General features: G+C 43.8%; 1 protein-coding gene across 1 annotated transcript in view; it reads right to left on the bottom strand.

The window, feature by feature from the left end:
* Nucleotides 1-15,858, bottom strand: part of cracd (capping protein inhibiting regulator of actin dynamics) — a 68,785-nt gene that overhangs the window by 11,767 nt on the left and 41,160 nt on the right. The window contains 2 exon segments of the mRNA XM_041183077.1: nt 2,329-2,383; nt 2,538-2,728. Coding sequence (XP_041039011.1) covers nt 2,329-2,383; nt 2,538-2,728 — 246 coding nt within the window.

Genomic DNA, 15,858 nt, shown 5'->3' with positions numbered 1-15,858 from the left:
CCCTAGGGGTCAGTGTTGGGACCTTGCTTTTCCTGATAATATATTAATGACCTAGATCTTGCTGTACATGGCACAATTTTAAAGTCTGCGAATGTACAAAACTTGGATTGTGAACGGTAAGGAGGATAGTGTAAAACTTCAAAAAGACATAGAGAAATTGGTGGAATGGGCGGACAGGTGGCAGATGAAGTTCAATGCAGAAAAATGTGAAGTGATTCATTTTGGTAGGAAGAACATGGAGAGACAATATAAAATAAAGGGTACAACTCTAAAAGGGGTGCAGAAGCAGAAGGACCTGGGTGTATATGTGCATAAATCATTGAAGGTGGCAGGACAGTTTGAGAGGGCAGTTAATAAAGCATACAATATCCTAGGTTTTATTAATAGGGGCATAGAGTATAAGAGCAGAGAGATTATCTTGAACTTGTACTAGTGACTAGTTCAACCTGAGTTAGATTATTACATCTAGTTTGGGGTGCTGCACTCAAGGAAGGATGTGAAGTCGTTAGGTGGTTGCAGAAAAGATTCATGAGAATGGTTTCAGGGATGAGAAACTTCAGTTATGAAGATGGATTGGAGAAGTTAGGACTGTTTTCCTTAGAGAAAAGAAGATTGAGAGGAGATTTGATAGAGGTGTTCAAAATCATGAGCGGTCTGGGCAGAGTAGATAGGGAGAAATTGTTCCCACTCATGAAAGGATTGAGAACAAGAGGGCACAAATTTAGAGTAATTAGTAAAAGAAGCAAAAGTGATAGGAGGAGAAACTTCTTTGTGCAGTGAGTGGTTAGGGCTTGGAATGCACTGCCTGAGACTATGGTGGAGGCAGGTTCAACTGAAGTATTCAAGAGGGAATTAGATTGTCATCTGAAAAGGGAGAGTGTACAGGGTTACAGGGTGAAGGTGGGAAACTGGAACTAGGTGAATTGCTCATTCGGAGGGCCGGTGCAGACACAATGGGCTAAATGGCCTCCTTCTGCACCATAACAATTCTGTGATTCCTATATATTTTCAAACTAACCATTTTCTTTAATTTAAATTCATTCAATCCTGTTAAATCTCCAAAGGTGAATTGGAAAAAAACACTCAAACGTTAATTGTGGTCCCACTAATGAAAGCAGTAGAAATTCAATAGCTACACTGTGCAAATGATATAAAAACATAAAGTGCTAGAAAAACTCAGCAGGTCTGGTAGCATCCATGGAGAGAGAAAAAGAGTTAACATTTTGTGTCCAAAAGACTCTTCCTCAGAACTTCAGTTCCAAAAAAGAAATACCGAAGAAGAGTCATATTGGACTCAAAATGTTAATTCCTTTTCTCTCTCCACGGATGCTGCCAGAACTGCTGAATTTTCCCAGCACTTTCTCTTTTTATTTCATATCTCCAGCATCCGTGGTATTTTGCGTTTATTTCTGGGCAAATAATTATTGTATTTAAGGCAGAATATTGTCATCATCAATACTATTGATTTCTACCAAAAGTTACAATCTTTTACAGCTTTATAATGAAACTAGCCCTCACAGACTAGTTGGGCCTTAACTTCCCAGCTCCCCAGCGTCGGATTTGGGGGATAACCTAAAGATGTGCTCAGGATCCCCTCTTGGAACTTCAAAGGTTCACAAGCGCAAACTTCCTCTGGCAACGATCCGAAAATGCAGTTTAAATTGCAAACTTCGGCTGGTTCTGGCTGTGTTACACAGTTACTCAGAAAATGTTAGAGGAATTAAAACATCTTCTAGCTTCTGGGTAACTGTTATAATGATGCAGACCACACCACCAACCCCCCCTCCCCCCACCAAATGGGATTCCCCCCACTCTCCCAGATCCCTGGGGAATTCCTCCACACCCCTTACACCCTAGGGGTCTTCCCCCACCCCCCCGACTACCCACTCCCACATAGTATTCCTCACCACCCACTGACTCCACATACTGATCTGACCACCCCGATGACCCGACCCGACGCACCCCTCCTCTGCAGTACTGACCCTGCAACCCGGTCGTCCAGACACCCCACCCGACCCGACTGGATACCCACCTCTCTCCTCCATCGCCCCTCACCGCAGGCCCTAACCCCCTCCTGAACCGATTGGACCTCCCTCCCCAATCTCCAACCCACCTCACCCCCTCCCGATGTCTGACACCCCCACCTCCCTGATGTCCAACACCCCCTCACCCCCTGATGACTGACACCCTGATGTCCAATCCACCCCACGTGCCCCCAATGTCTGGCACCCTACTCCCTCTGATGTCCAACCACCCCCAAACCACCCCCTTGATGCCCGACACCCCTCCCCACTGATGTCCAACCTGGCCTGTCAATTTCAATGGGACCTTTGGAGACAGCTGCACTGCCTGGATCTCACCCGACCTGAATCGGAAGGTCAGGCTAGACAAATGCAGAAGAAATTTCCCCTATGTAATTGGGCACAGTGGCAATCTGACGCTGAATGCCACTCCGAGGAAGTTATGGCCCCATGTGTAGTCTATCTGAATCAAACTAACATCTATTATTAAACCTTAGAATAACAGAAGGTGCATACGTTCTCTTTAGCCTGTTTTTCTGCTAGCTTAGCTTCTCTGGCTTGCCTTCTCTCCTCTCGGCTAGCCTGCTGCTCGCGGAATCCTTTCTGCTTCTGCATCGCTAGGGTGATCCAAAGAGGCTGGGCAGATTCTACCTTGTCCACGAGCCTTGAGCTGTCCAGAGAATGTCTGCTCTGAAGAACAGGTTTCTCTGCAAACAAATTGTGGAGCTGATTAATTTCCAAAAGGATGTTAATGAACCAAAACTGTTGATGCAGATACATATAAAAAGTCAGATTATTTAAATCAATAGCAAATTATTCATGGAACTTCACAAATGAAAATAAATAGAGGAAATGAGCTCAGTAAATATCAATTTTGAATGAATAAACACTTTACCTCAAACTCTAACAAAAAGAAATGATGACATTCAATTTAACATTTAATGTTTGATGGGGCTGAGATGATATCAGTAAAAAGTATTAAATTATAAATATTGAAGACTCCCTGTTCAGACACTGAATCCAAAATTTACCCCACATAATCCCAGATAACGAAAATATGAAAGTATTAAAATGTTGACATGCCACGAATTCTAGCAAAGAACAGATGTGAAAGAGACATGGATTTCAAGCTTTGTCAGATAAATAATAAATTCTTTACCTGAATAACAGTTATTACAACTAATAGTGTAATATTGGTATAAAATCATCTTAAGGGTAGGCTTACTGTTTCTCTCTTTTCTCAGGTCTTCCTGAGAAAATGCAGCTTGAAAGGGAATCCTGCAATCGACTTAGAGGCGTCTGTCAATACCATTACAAAATGATCACCAAATGACAGTCTAGGTTGCCATTGCGGTTGCTGTCCTTCCAATTTCCCTGCCTCACCTCTACCTTCTCTACCTCCCCAAGGAAATGTCTGGCCCCCATTCTACAGCCGCTGAAAATATCATGCGTAAGGGATTGCACGACTGTACTAGAGGATACTACACAAAAAAAACGGTGTTTGATAAAGACTTGAAGGCAGTGCACTTTAAATAATTGCTCTCTAACTGAAGTCAATAATGAGTATTATAAAATATATACATTTAAGATCAAAATGTTAACAGTGATAGTGGCATGCATTCTGTTTTAGAATTTATCATCTTTTCCACACCTGCTGACTGGGAGCTGAGTTCCTATAGCTGTGCTTTTCAAATCAAATTATATGGCTTTTAATATTAACAGTGCCAGTATGGTGCAGCTGGAAAGTTAAATTAGCTCCAGGTCAATTTATGAAATTGATAGATTTTTGATGTTTTTACAGATGATTGTGGTAGCTGCAGAAACCAATGCACAAGTAGGAAAATAATTCTGCAGATACTGTGTAAGTAAAGAGGGGTGGAATTTTTCATAAATGAGACTAAGTGCAGTGGTGTGCAGTTTCGACAGCACCCGTCCCGCTGTCTAGAATGACAGGAGCTCTCACCCAATTCTGCGCTTGGAGCAGAATCCAACACACAATCTCACTCGCTTCAGCCCACCAGAGATGTCTGGAGTCAAAAGAGGATGGACAAGAGCCTGAAGAAGAATGCAGCACCCTGCTTTATGTACCAGGCCCTCTAGGCCTTGATCAGAAAGTGCAAGCATGAAGACACGTGCTCTATCCCAGGGATGGCTGCAGGAAGCACAGCAGCCTCACCTCTCCATTCTGGGAGGCCATCGTGGAGCAGGTCAGCATGGCTGGCACCCGAAATGCCACCCAGTGCAGGAAGAGGATGAATGACCTCATCTGCTCCACCAGGGTAAGTCATCCTTCAGCTCTCCCCAATATCAAACTCTCATCATGGCATCATGCTCTCAGATGGCTACTCTCTTCAGGGATCTCACACAACTATTAGCAGTGAACACATATCAACACTCATTCTCTCACTGAGACTTTCACATCTATCTATCATAATATAAAAGCAAAGTATTGTGAATGCTGGAAATCTGAAATAAAAACAGAAAATGCTGGGAAAACGCAGCAGGTCTGGCAGCATCTGTGGGGAGAGAAACAGAGTTAACATTTTGAGTCCATATGACTTCTTCAGAGCCATCTATCATGTTGATCCCATCTATCATGTTGCTCACACTTCATCCCCTGGTCCTTCTGGATAGAGGGCTCACCACACACAAGGGACATGCCTCTCACCCAACCTCTGCTCCATCCCTTCTCATCACATGCCTTTCTTTCTTCTTCATACAGGCCAAGCTGGCACACAACAGGCATGAGAGAGCACAGACTGGAGGATGGATGGCCGACAGCATCGCGCTCACTAAGTTTGAGGAGGCTCCAGCCGAGCTGGCTGGGGAGGACAGGGATCGCTCCTGTAGGGAAGGGGAGATCAGCCTCTCCCAGAAAACTTGTACGGATCACAGCTCCATCACTTCAGTAAATCCTGAAAATCACAGTGAGTTACATGCAGTCCTATCTAGCTCATGCTCATTAACTCAAACTTTATTTTCTATTTTCTAGGCACCAGAAGATCAAGGCCCCCCCAGCCAGTTCAGCACCAGTGTGAGCCCCCAGACTTCATCTGAAGAGGAAGCTCTGGAAGAACCATCACTGCGTTTACACGCACCCTCCACCAGCTCAGAGACATACATGTCAGTGGGACATAGCTGTAGATTAGGCTCAGGCTTACCTTCTGGGGAACACCTCACTGATGCGTCCCCGCAGCAGTCAGAAGCAGGGACAGCCCAGGTCTCCAGCACTCAGAGGGCTGCTGGAGATCAGCCACCCGTGCTGTCTGAGTCAGATGATGAGCCTCTGGAAGCAGCTGTTAACTCAATGCTGGAGATGCAACGACAGACGGAGGAACATCAGGCAGAGATTCGACAGTTACTCAGCAGACTAGAGTGAATGATGGAAGGGTCCCTCCGCGTTCTGTCTGATGTCATGGCTCTGACATGCGAGGGCCTCGAGGTCTTCATGGGAAGGCTGGCGACCACCATGGAGAATTTGGTCCAACAGGTTTTGCCGGATTTGCGCTCAGCCCTGCTCTCCATGGCCACACACCCCGGTGGGCACCATCAAGATGTAGGCAACATGGGGACGAGGCACTTTGACCTCCCCTCCACATGCATCTCCTGCAGGTGTCAGAGCGGGGCCCTTGGGCACACACAGGAAGGATGAGCATCAGCCGGACACCCAGGGAACCTCCTCTCAGGACAATCTAAGGGTGTGCAGCTGCTCACAGACCCCTCTGCCTGTGACCTCATCCACTCCAGCTTCTCAGGCCACTGAGGGGGCTTCTGCCCCTGAGCAGGTGACCCTTATCAGGCCGGGTCCCTCCAGACCTCAGGTCACCAGAGGATGTCTGCCAAGTTCATCATAGACATCAGGATGTAGCAGTCAGCAGGCTGCCTCCACCTCTGTTGCGGATGTCGGGGCAGCAGCCAGGTGTAGTGGTAGAGTTAGGAAAGTTAAGAAAAGCTTATGTCACTTTTGAGTTACAGGTATGCTAGACATGTAAAGAAATTGCACTTTTGTTAATACATTTGATGGTTGTGTGAATGTCCCCTGTTAACTGAAGACGTTGTGATTTTGTACATTGGAATCCGCTTATTTCAAGGTTTAGCCACTCTCTCAATCAGTGATAGTGTCCCTCTATGAGATTCACATTCCTGTGATGTCATCCTTAGTTGAACTAGTCTCTGCACCCCTTGTGGAGGGAGATGTGTTCAAATCTTTATTTGAAGTGTGTGATGTAAGCGTTTCTAGCCCTTCTTCCTCAGGGAACAGCATTGAGTGGGGGCAGCTCATCAGCATTGATATTCTTGCAGCATTTGTGTCTCCTCAGTGGTAGTGGCTGAAGAAAAGACATGCACAGGAGGAGAAGATTCCTAGGCATGTCCACATCTCAGGTGCAGCAGTGTTTGCATCATGAGATGGTGGCGAAGACTTCAAGTCTTCTCTCGCATCGCCCTTGTTCCTCTGTGGACTCCCAGTTCCCAGACTGACCTCACTCACAGGGCTCCATTGCCGAAAGCAGAGATCCTGGCCTGGGTGATTCATGAGGCCAGAAAGCACAAGTGTGAATGCGGTACTCGTTCTCACTGCAAGTGGGTGGACATCCCCTGAGATGAAAAAAAATGGCAGTGAGGGCTAGGAGAGATGTGGTCATATTCCCTCACTTAACTTTACTCTTCCTGGAGCCTGTCAGCAATTAACATATCATGGGCATGTTTCCCATGTCTTCCTTCCTCCATGGTGTGATTGGGTTCAGACTGACCCTCAGCAGCCTCCTGAGGTTCCTGGGCTTCCGGATCATCATCCTCCGATGAGCTCTCATCCTCCAGTGCATCTGCTGGTGGGGTTCACCTCCTTGCATTGCCAGATTGTGAAGGGCACAACACACTGCGATGTTAAGGGACTGTACTGGAGTGAGCCATCTGGTCGGTCCAAGTATCTGAAGCGCATCTTCTGAAGCCCTGTGGTCTGCTCTATAAGGGAACATGTGGAGCTATGAGCAGCATTGTACCTCTCCTCAGAACGACTCTGAGGGCCACGCACTTGTGTCATCAGCCAGCATTTCAGTGGGTACCCCTTACCCCCAAGCATCCATCCCTGTAGACGTAATGGCCCCTGAAAAATCTCAGGCACCTGGGAGTGACTCAGGATGTAGCAGTCATGGCAATTCCCAGAGTATTGTGTACAAACGTGCAGTATGTGCTTCGGGTGATCATACATTGATGGAATGATTGCCCTTGTGGTTTAAACATTAAGACTTGCTGCCATGGAGCCCGTATAGCCACATGGGTACAGTCTATTGCACACTGAACTCTTGGGAGCCTAAGATGACAGTGAAGCCGGTGAACCTTGCAGCCTGGATATCTTCATCCAGAGCAAACCTGACGTAATGATGGGCCTTCCTGTAAAAGGCGTCTGTGACGTCCTTTATGCATCAATGTGTTGCGGACTGAGAGATGTTGCACAGGTTCCCCATTGATACATGGAAAGAACTGGAGGCCAAGAAATTTAGTGCTGCAGTCACATTCAAAGCCACTGGCAGGGGATACCCTCCAACTCCACATGGCGTCAGGTCTTCACGAAGAATGTGACATACGTGATGGACCAGAGCTTGGGACACTGCAGACATGCACGGCATTGCCACTCACTCATTTGTAAATAGGAGACTCTTCTACGATAAACCCCAGGTTTGTTGAGTCATCCTGGACATCTCCTCCTCACCCTCTTGTACATGTTCTGGCTCTGCTTGACCTTGGCCCTCCTGCTGCAGTTGCACACGGTGTCGCCTCTTCCTCCTTCACTTCCTCCATTGCATTAGGACCCTGACAATGGCAGCATTGAGTCCTGGATCCGTATGTGGTTGTGTCTTCTCTCTGAAAGAAAACATTGAAGACATTAATGATTCAAGGGGCAAGAAACTCAGAAGATAACACGATTGCAAACCATAAGAGTCCAGATTTTTTCCTGCCCTCCTTGCATGGTGGTTGATGCCACCATGTCCCTGAGACACTAGCACACACATCGAGGTGACCAAGGTGGCATCGCAAATTACAGATATGTAACATCTTGAGCCCTACATTCTTATGTGTTACTCTTGAAATGCAGTGGCTGTGATGTGAAGCCACTGAGTTCTGAGTAGCCTTTTAACAGTGTTAATGAAGCCAATGGCTTTCAATGGCTATCATCGCAAGGAGGTCTTCCTGCTTTCTTTCTAAGCAGACTCTTGCTCAATCCTATGGCAATGAGAGGTTAGAGGGCGATCCCAGGAAGGACCCAGGTTTCAGTTTTTTTGAATCGTTACAGGTACACGAAAAACATGGGCAACATAAAGTGATCGTGAGACTGTCATTGCAGGATCAGATGATGATTCTAAAGAACTCAAGTTTCCTTCTGTCAGAGTTTATTTGAATCCCTTGATTGAATTACAGTGTTATGATCACCTCAGAGTTTCCATTGTTCCATAACTAATTCCATTTATCAGATACTGGAAGAAGGTTAACTTACAAAGTAAGTTGATAGTTAATATTTGCCCGGTGCCAAAAATTGTAGCTGAAGGTCAACCACTGTGTGTATCATTCACAGCGCATTGCACTAAAAACAATTATTTATTCAAAGGCAGCTGTACGAAGTGTGGGATGTTAGGCGGAATTTTCCCATCCTGCCCGCAGGATGGGTTTCGTAGCAGGCGGGAATGGAACAGTAGTTAACACTGTTGCCTCGCAGCTCCGGGGACTCGGGATTGATCCTGACCTCAGGTGTGTGCAGTTTGCACATTCTCCCCGTGTCTGCGTGAGTTTCCGCTGGATGTCCCGGCTTCCTCTCACTGTCCAATTAGGTGCTGGTTAAGTGGATTGGCTATGGTAAATTGTAACCCACTGTGAATGTGTGCCCTGTGATGGACTGCCTAGCAGCGCCCATTGCCTGTCAAGATAGGCTCCATTCCCTGTGACCCTGGATGAAAGGGTCCTGGAGTGCAAGAGTTTTCAAAGTGTAACTTGTTTATCTTTTGTAAAAGCAAACCTTTGTGATGCAATAAAAGAAAATAGTAAAATATTTCAGAATACCGATTTTACTTATCTCTCCCTCACTGTCTCTGCCTTATGTTTCCTCTTTATACAGTCAAAAGTATGGTTTTGTTTAAGTAAGAAATGTTACCCAACTATGATGTTTGAAAACATAACGCAGAGTTATTCTACTAACCTATGAGAAAAAATTCTGGAAATGACACATGCACAGGTTTTTTTAAAAATTCCTGCAAGTAATCTGGGTAAAAAAAAAGTCAAATTATTGACTTTTGGAATGATGATGGTAAAGTAAAACATTTAATGATGGTAGTAAATGATTTTAGACACGGTTCTAAAGTAAATTTAATATTATTATTGTGCGACATCTGGTTTTGATTTTTAAATTTGTTTTCCAAATCTTATTTTAAACATTGAAAACGTTAGTTTCTAAGCAAACATGTACAGGAAAGGACTCAGATTTTTTTCTATGGATTGCTTAGTTTCACTCATTGTATAAAACTCAATCATCTGAAGAAATTTGTTCAGGGAGAAAGCAAGATCTTGCACTTATAGTATGTAGAGGGTTATGTAGGATATACGACATGAAACAGGCCACTCAGCCCAACGAGTCTATTTGGCTTTTATGTTCCTCTCAAGCCTCCCCGCCAAATTGCAAAACATTTAGATAAAATTGTTGTAAATAAATTTTATAAGTAATAGATGGAAGAATCAACCATGGGTAAAGAAAAGAAATAGCACTAGGTTTACCAGAATGGTACTTGGACTGCAACAGTTAAGGTATGAAGAGAGATTATACAAACTAGGGTTATATTCCCTGTAATTTAGAGTGTTAAGGGATAATTTGATCGAGGCTTTCAAGAGATTGCGGGGAACAGTTAGAATAGATTGGGAAAAAACTATTTCCGCTAGTTTGGGAGTCTAGGACTGGGGGTGAAGCCAACAAAATAGAACTCAAGCTTTCAGAAGTGAAATTAGAAAATGTTTCTTCACACAAAGCGTGGCAGAGGTTTGGAACTCTCTTCTGCAAAAGGCAATCGATGTTAGATCAATTGCTAATTTCAAAATTGAGATTGATAGCTCTATATTAGCCAAAAGTGTTAAGGGATATGGGGCAAATACAGGTGAATGGGGCTCCATTTTCATTTTGGAAGATCAATCAGGAATCGGACCATTTCTTGATGTCGCCATCCCTGCAGTGCCCACCCACACTATTTTCATTGTGAGATGGTGGGAATGGGTGGAGATGGGTCTACCACCTCCAGAAGCTGGCCTAAGGTGGAAATGGAGACAGGTGGATACTAAGGTGAGCAGGTTAAAAGCCCCACCTCCTTTAACTGGGACATCAGCTCATTTCGGTAGATGAATGTGAGGTGCCCTAAACTCCATCCCATTTGCCCCCTTATCCCCTCCATATAACCTTGCCCACTCATACCCCCTTTATTGGCCCTCCATATGCACTCCATACCTCCTCTATAATTCGTCTATACCCACCCCATACCCACTCCATTCCCCCTCCATATCCCCATACATGTTCACCCAATATCCACAATGTACAGAACTCATGAGAGCTAGAATAACATTGGGAATCTTTGAGATGCTCGTTAAACTGTCAAAATAAACAAACAGTACTTCAAGACGCACTAGGGAAAAATCCTATTAGAACCTTATAAAACTTTCAAGATAAACAGTCATTCAAAAATTATTTTAAAAAAGAATACCCTTTTATAAGGTCATAAAACTGTCACAAGGACATAGGAACAGGAGAAGGCCATTCAGCCCATTGAGTCCGCTATACCATTCAATATGATCATGGCTGATCGAATACTTCAATGCCTTTTACCCACACTGTCCCCATTACCGTTTACACTAATGTTAATCGGAAATCTATCAATCTCTACCTTAAACATACTCAACAAATGACTGAGCCCTCAGGGATAGCGAATCCAAAGATTCCTCTGAGTAAATACATTTCTCCTCATCTCGGTCCTAAGTGGCTTCCCCCTTATTTTGAAATTATGTCCCTTGGTTCTAGACTCCCCAACCATGGGAAACATCATACCTACATCTATCCTGTCTATTCCTTTAAGGATTTTGTAGGTTTCAATGAGATCACCTCTCATTCTTCGAAACTCTAGAGAATACAGGCCCAGTTTCCCCAATCTCTCTTCATTAGACAGTCCTGGAACAAGCCTGGTGAACCTTTGTTACACTTCCTCTATGGCAATAATATCCTTTCTTGAGCTAAGGGGACCAAAATTGCATACAGTACTCCAGATGCAGTCTAACCAAGCTTCAATACAATTGAAGCAAGACTTCACCACTCCTATACACAAATCCTCTTGCGATAAAGGCTAACATTCCACTCACCTTCCTAATTGCCTGCTGTACCTGCACGTTAGCTTTCAGTGACTTATGGACAGGGACACCCAGGTCCTTTGTACATTTACACTTTCTAATCTCTTACCATTTAGGAAATATTCCACACATCTGTTCCTTCTACCAAAGTGGATAGCCTCACATTTAAAATAAATTATTTTTATTTTGCTACTCAACCTCCTATGGGGGACTTTATCGAAAGCCTTCGGAAATTCCAAGTATACTATGTCCATCAACTCTCCTTTAGTTTGTTAATAACATCCTCAAAAAACTCCAACAAGTTCGTCAACATGGTTTCCCATTCGCAAATCCATACTGACTATGCCCAATCAGATCATGATTGTCCAAGTGTCCATTTATCACATCCTTTATAATAGATTGTAGCATTTTCCCTACAACTGATGTAAGGCTAACAGGTCTGTAGTTCCCTGTTTTCTTTCTCTCTCCCTTCTTAACATTTGTGATATTTGCTACCTTCCAATCTTCAGGAAACATTCCAGAATCTATAGAATTTTGGAAACTGATCACCAATGCACCCTCTATCTCTATTGCAACCTCTTTCAACACTCAGGAATGCAGAATATCAGGTCCCAGGGACTTATCAACTTTCAGTCCCATTAATTTCTCCAATACAACCTTCTTACTTATACTAATTTCCTTCAACCCCTCATTCTCCCGAGTCCCTTGGATCTCTAAATCTGGGAGATTTCCTGTATCTTCCTCAGTGAAAAAAGACACAAAATAATCATTTAGCTTCTCTGCCATTTCTCAATTCCCCATTATGAATTCTCCAGACTCTGCCTGTAATGGACCCACACTTGCTTAGCCAAACATTTCCTTTTCACATACCTATAGAAGCTTTTACAGTCTGTTTTTAAGTTTTTTGCTAGATTGCATTCACATTCTATTCTTCCTTTCTTTACCAGTTTCTTGGTCTTCCTTTGCTGCATTCTAAAAACCTCCCAATCCTCAGGTTTACTACTACTTCTGGAAACTTTATAAGCCTTTTCTCTTAATTTTATACAATTCTTAACTTCCTTTGTCAGCCACAGTTGACTGACGTTTTTTGTATTTTTGTACTTTGAAGGAACGTATAGGTGCTGTAAGCTATGTAATAATTCTTTGAAGACTATCCACTGCCTACATGCAGTCATACCATTTAACATATTTTCCTAATCAACCTTGCCAATTTGATGCCTTCATAATTTCTTTTATTTAACTTTAAAACCCTTGCTTCAAGTGAACTACCTCACTTTCAAACATAAGGTAAAATTCTATCATATTGTGGTTACTCAACCCGAAAGGTTCTTTTATAACAAGACTATTAATTAGCCCCTTTTCATTACATTGGGCAGAATCTTCAGCTCGGCAAGCGGGGGTGGGGCCCGCTCACCGAAGCGAAAAATGACACGCGGTGACGTCGGGCATGTTTCCTGACATTACCACGCATTATTTAGATTTTCAGTTCGGCGCGCGCGCAGCCAAGTCGACCAAGGTTGGCGGGCATGCAAAGAGCCCAGGCAACCTTCGTATTTTTCATGGAACCTCATCCACAGGCGGGATGAGGTTTCATGAACGTCTTTAAAGTGTTTTAAAAGTTCTTAACAAAAGTTCTTAATAAAATTAATGGACATGGCCGAGCCCATGTGACAGCTTTGTTTACTTTTTAACAATGCTTCATAAGTGAAAGTAATCTCCCTGAGGCACAGAGGTGCACTCCCGACTCAGGGACCCCGCCCTCACAGGGAGCACACAGTGCTTCCGGGTGCGTGTCACACTGGGCGGGCCTCAATTTGCCTGCCCACATAAAGTGGTGGAACGGACCCGATTGGGTCCACATCCGCCTGCGCCTGCTCCCGCACAACACCCCCACCGACGGGGGGAAAATTCTCCCCATAATACTAAATCTAAAATAGCCTGCCCTCTCATAAGCTCCTCAACATACAGCTCTAAAAAACCATCCCTAACACACTCCAGGGGCAGGATTTTTGGGTCATTGGGTGGGTGCAGCTGGCGGGCATGGGAGTGGCCCGCTGACTGTGATCGGCTCCTGACCACGATTTCATGCTGGCTGGTCAATTAACAGCCAGTGTGAAAGGTGCGCTGGGGTGGGGACGGGAGGAGGGCAAATGCAAAAGTCTGCACATGTGAGGAAGAATGCACACCAAAAGCTCCCTGAAGGCAGGGAGCTGTCTCAGGGAGCTGAAGAATTTTAAAATCAAAAATAAAGTTTCTGAAAATCGGAAAAAAGTGTCCCCACATAGGACTCACTCACATGAACAGTGACATTCTAAAAATGTCAAAATGTTTTCTTTTTCAATTAATGTTGGAAACCTCATCCCGTCCTTGGATGAGAGTTCCTCAAAAATGCAAAGGCTGTCTGGCTGATTCGCCTTAATTAATTAATACTTCAAAACCCTTAATAGGCCTAACTGTCGGTGGGTATGCTGTCGACTTTGCACTCCCCATCCGAAATATCGCAAGAGTGCGTGATGACATTGAGATGATTGCCGGACATCATTGCGCATTATTTCATGCTCGGGCATGTCAGGCGCATGCCTGCATGCCGAGCGGAAAATCCTCCCCAGAAACATGTCTTCCACAACATTAGTGCTCCATTGATTTACCCGGTCTATATGCAGATTGAAGTCACCCATGATTACTGTATTGGCCATGCTACATGCTTCTCTTATCTCCTGATTAATACCATGCCCCACATTACCACTACTAGTTGGTGGCCTATAAATAATTCTAACCAATGTCTGCTGCCCTTTGCTGTTTCTTAGCTCCATCCAAACAGGTTCCGCACATTGTTCTTCCAATCTGATATCCTCCCTTACTAATGCACTGATCCCATCCCTTATTATCAGAGCAAACCAAGCTCACAGTCCCCTTGACAGCAATCACAATAATTCCTATTTAGCTGAATCGATTAGTGAATTTGAAGCTCAGCCATGCATTCAAAAGGAGATTCCATTGCACAACTGTATAAACAGAACATTCAGAGCTGAATATATTAATGCCTTTGAAATCATCCAAAGAGAGCAGCCATTTGTACAAGCTTTGAAGCAGCGAATTAGATGGATGAGCTGAAATTAAATGAAAAGATAATGAAAATTAAAGTACAGGGAGCAATAAACAGCACTTGATCCAGTGGATAATGAAATCTAATGCATGTGAAGACTTTTTTTATTTTTACAATGCTGGTCAATTTACTGGTTGCCTACCTTTTAAGAACAAAGTCCTATCATCAATCACTGTATTAGAAACATATGAAACTTATCATATAACATTTCATTACAACATGTGAAGTTGTGTACATCTTTTTGAACTTACCTGTTAAAAGGTTCCGCACTCCAGAACATGGCTCCCCCATGGTTCATAACACCTCTGAGCTGGTGTGAATCAGGTTGCCTTCAAAGACCAGCCCAATCCATCAAATTTGCGGTGGTGTCTTAAATGCCCATATCTACAATGGAACTGGCAATGTCAGTACAGCTGCTTGCAGGCTCGTGACTTGTATCCCATGATGAGAATGTGGGTGGGAATCCCAAAATCAGATCCCACCATTTTTTAAGCCCATCCGATGCGATTTGGCCCAGCATAGGGACAGGAAAATCTGGCCCATAGAGTTAGGTTGCAAGTATTTAAATCCTTTTTAAAAATCTCAGTTGATTTGGCACCAATGGTCACATGTAGTACATTTCACATTCTTAAAAACCTTATGTATGTAGTTTTACGACTAATTTTAACCAGCTTGGTTCATAATAGTGCATGTCTAAGAAAATACAAAGAAAAGGGTGAGGAAATCTCATCAGGTCTATCAATGGTCATCCTGTCAGATGGTGCACCACCCTCTCCATCTAATAATTCCTGGGCATGGGATCCTCCCCATCCACTACAAATGGTGATTCCCAGAGAAGGCAATCTCTTCTGTTAGAAATCAGAAATATATTTAGAATAAATATATATTTAGTAGTCAGCTTGAAATAAGAAAAGGAATAGGTTCGTGTTGTAGGTGTTGTTCTCCTGGAGACTGCTTAAAATGTATTTCTCTAGAAACAAATCAATAGAATGATTATTTAGGAATCCACCCCCCAAAAAGGCTATAGAGGATACACTTTTGAAGGAAATCATTGCAGTAGGTGGTGGAGAAACTCCTAAGGGTATATCCATACTAAAACTCTTAGGCAGTTTGAGAAGTTCTGAAGGTGTGATGCACTGCAAGTAAGAGAAAGAAGAAAGAAATAGCTGTTCATGCACGCCAGCCATCTTTCCTGACTTGGACCAGTACTTGCCACTTGTCACTGTCATTAAAACCATCCTAATCTCTGATTAAAATCAACATACCCACCATATTCACTATCAACTTCCTGGGGGTTACCATTGACCAGAAACTGAACTGGATTAGCCATATAAATACTGTGGCTACAAAGCAGGTCAGATG

This window comes from Carcharodon carcharias, chromosome 1 (assembly GCF_017639515.1).
Source record: "Carcharodon carcharias isolate sCarCar2 chromosome 1, sCarCar2.pri, whole genome shotgun sequence".
Classification (NCBI taxonomy): Eukaryota; Metazoa; Chordata; class Chondrichthyes; order Lamniformes; family Lamnidae; genus Carcharodon; species Carcharodon carcharias.
The sequence above is the reverse complement of the archived record's forward strand: the minus strand, read 5'-3'. Positions and strand labels throughout refer to the sequence as shown.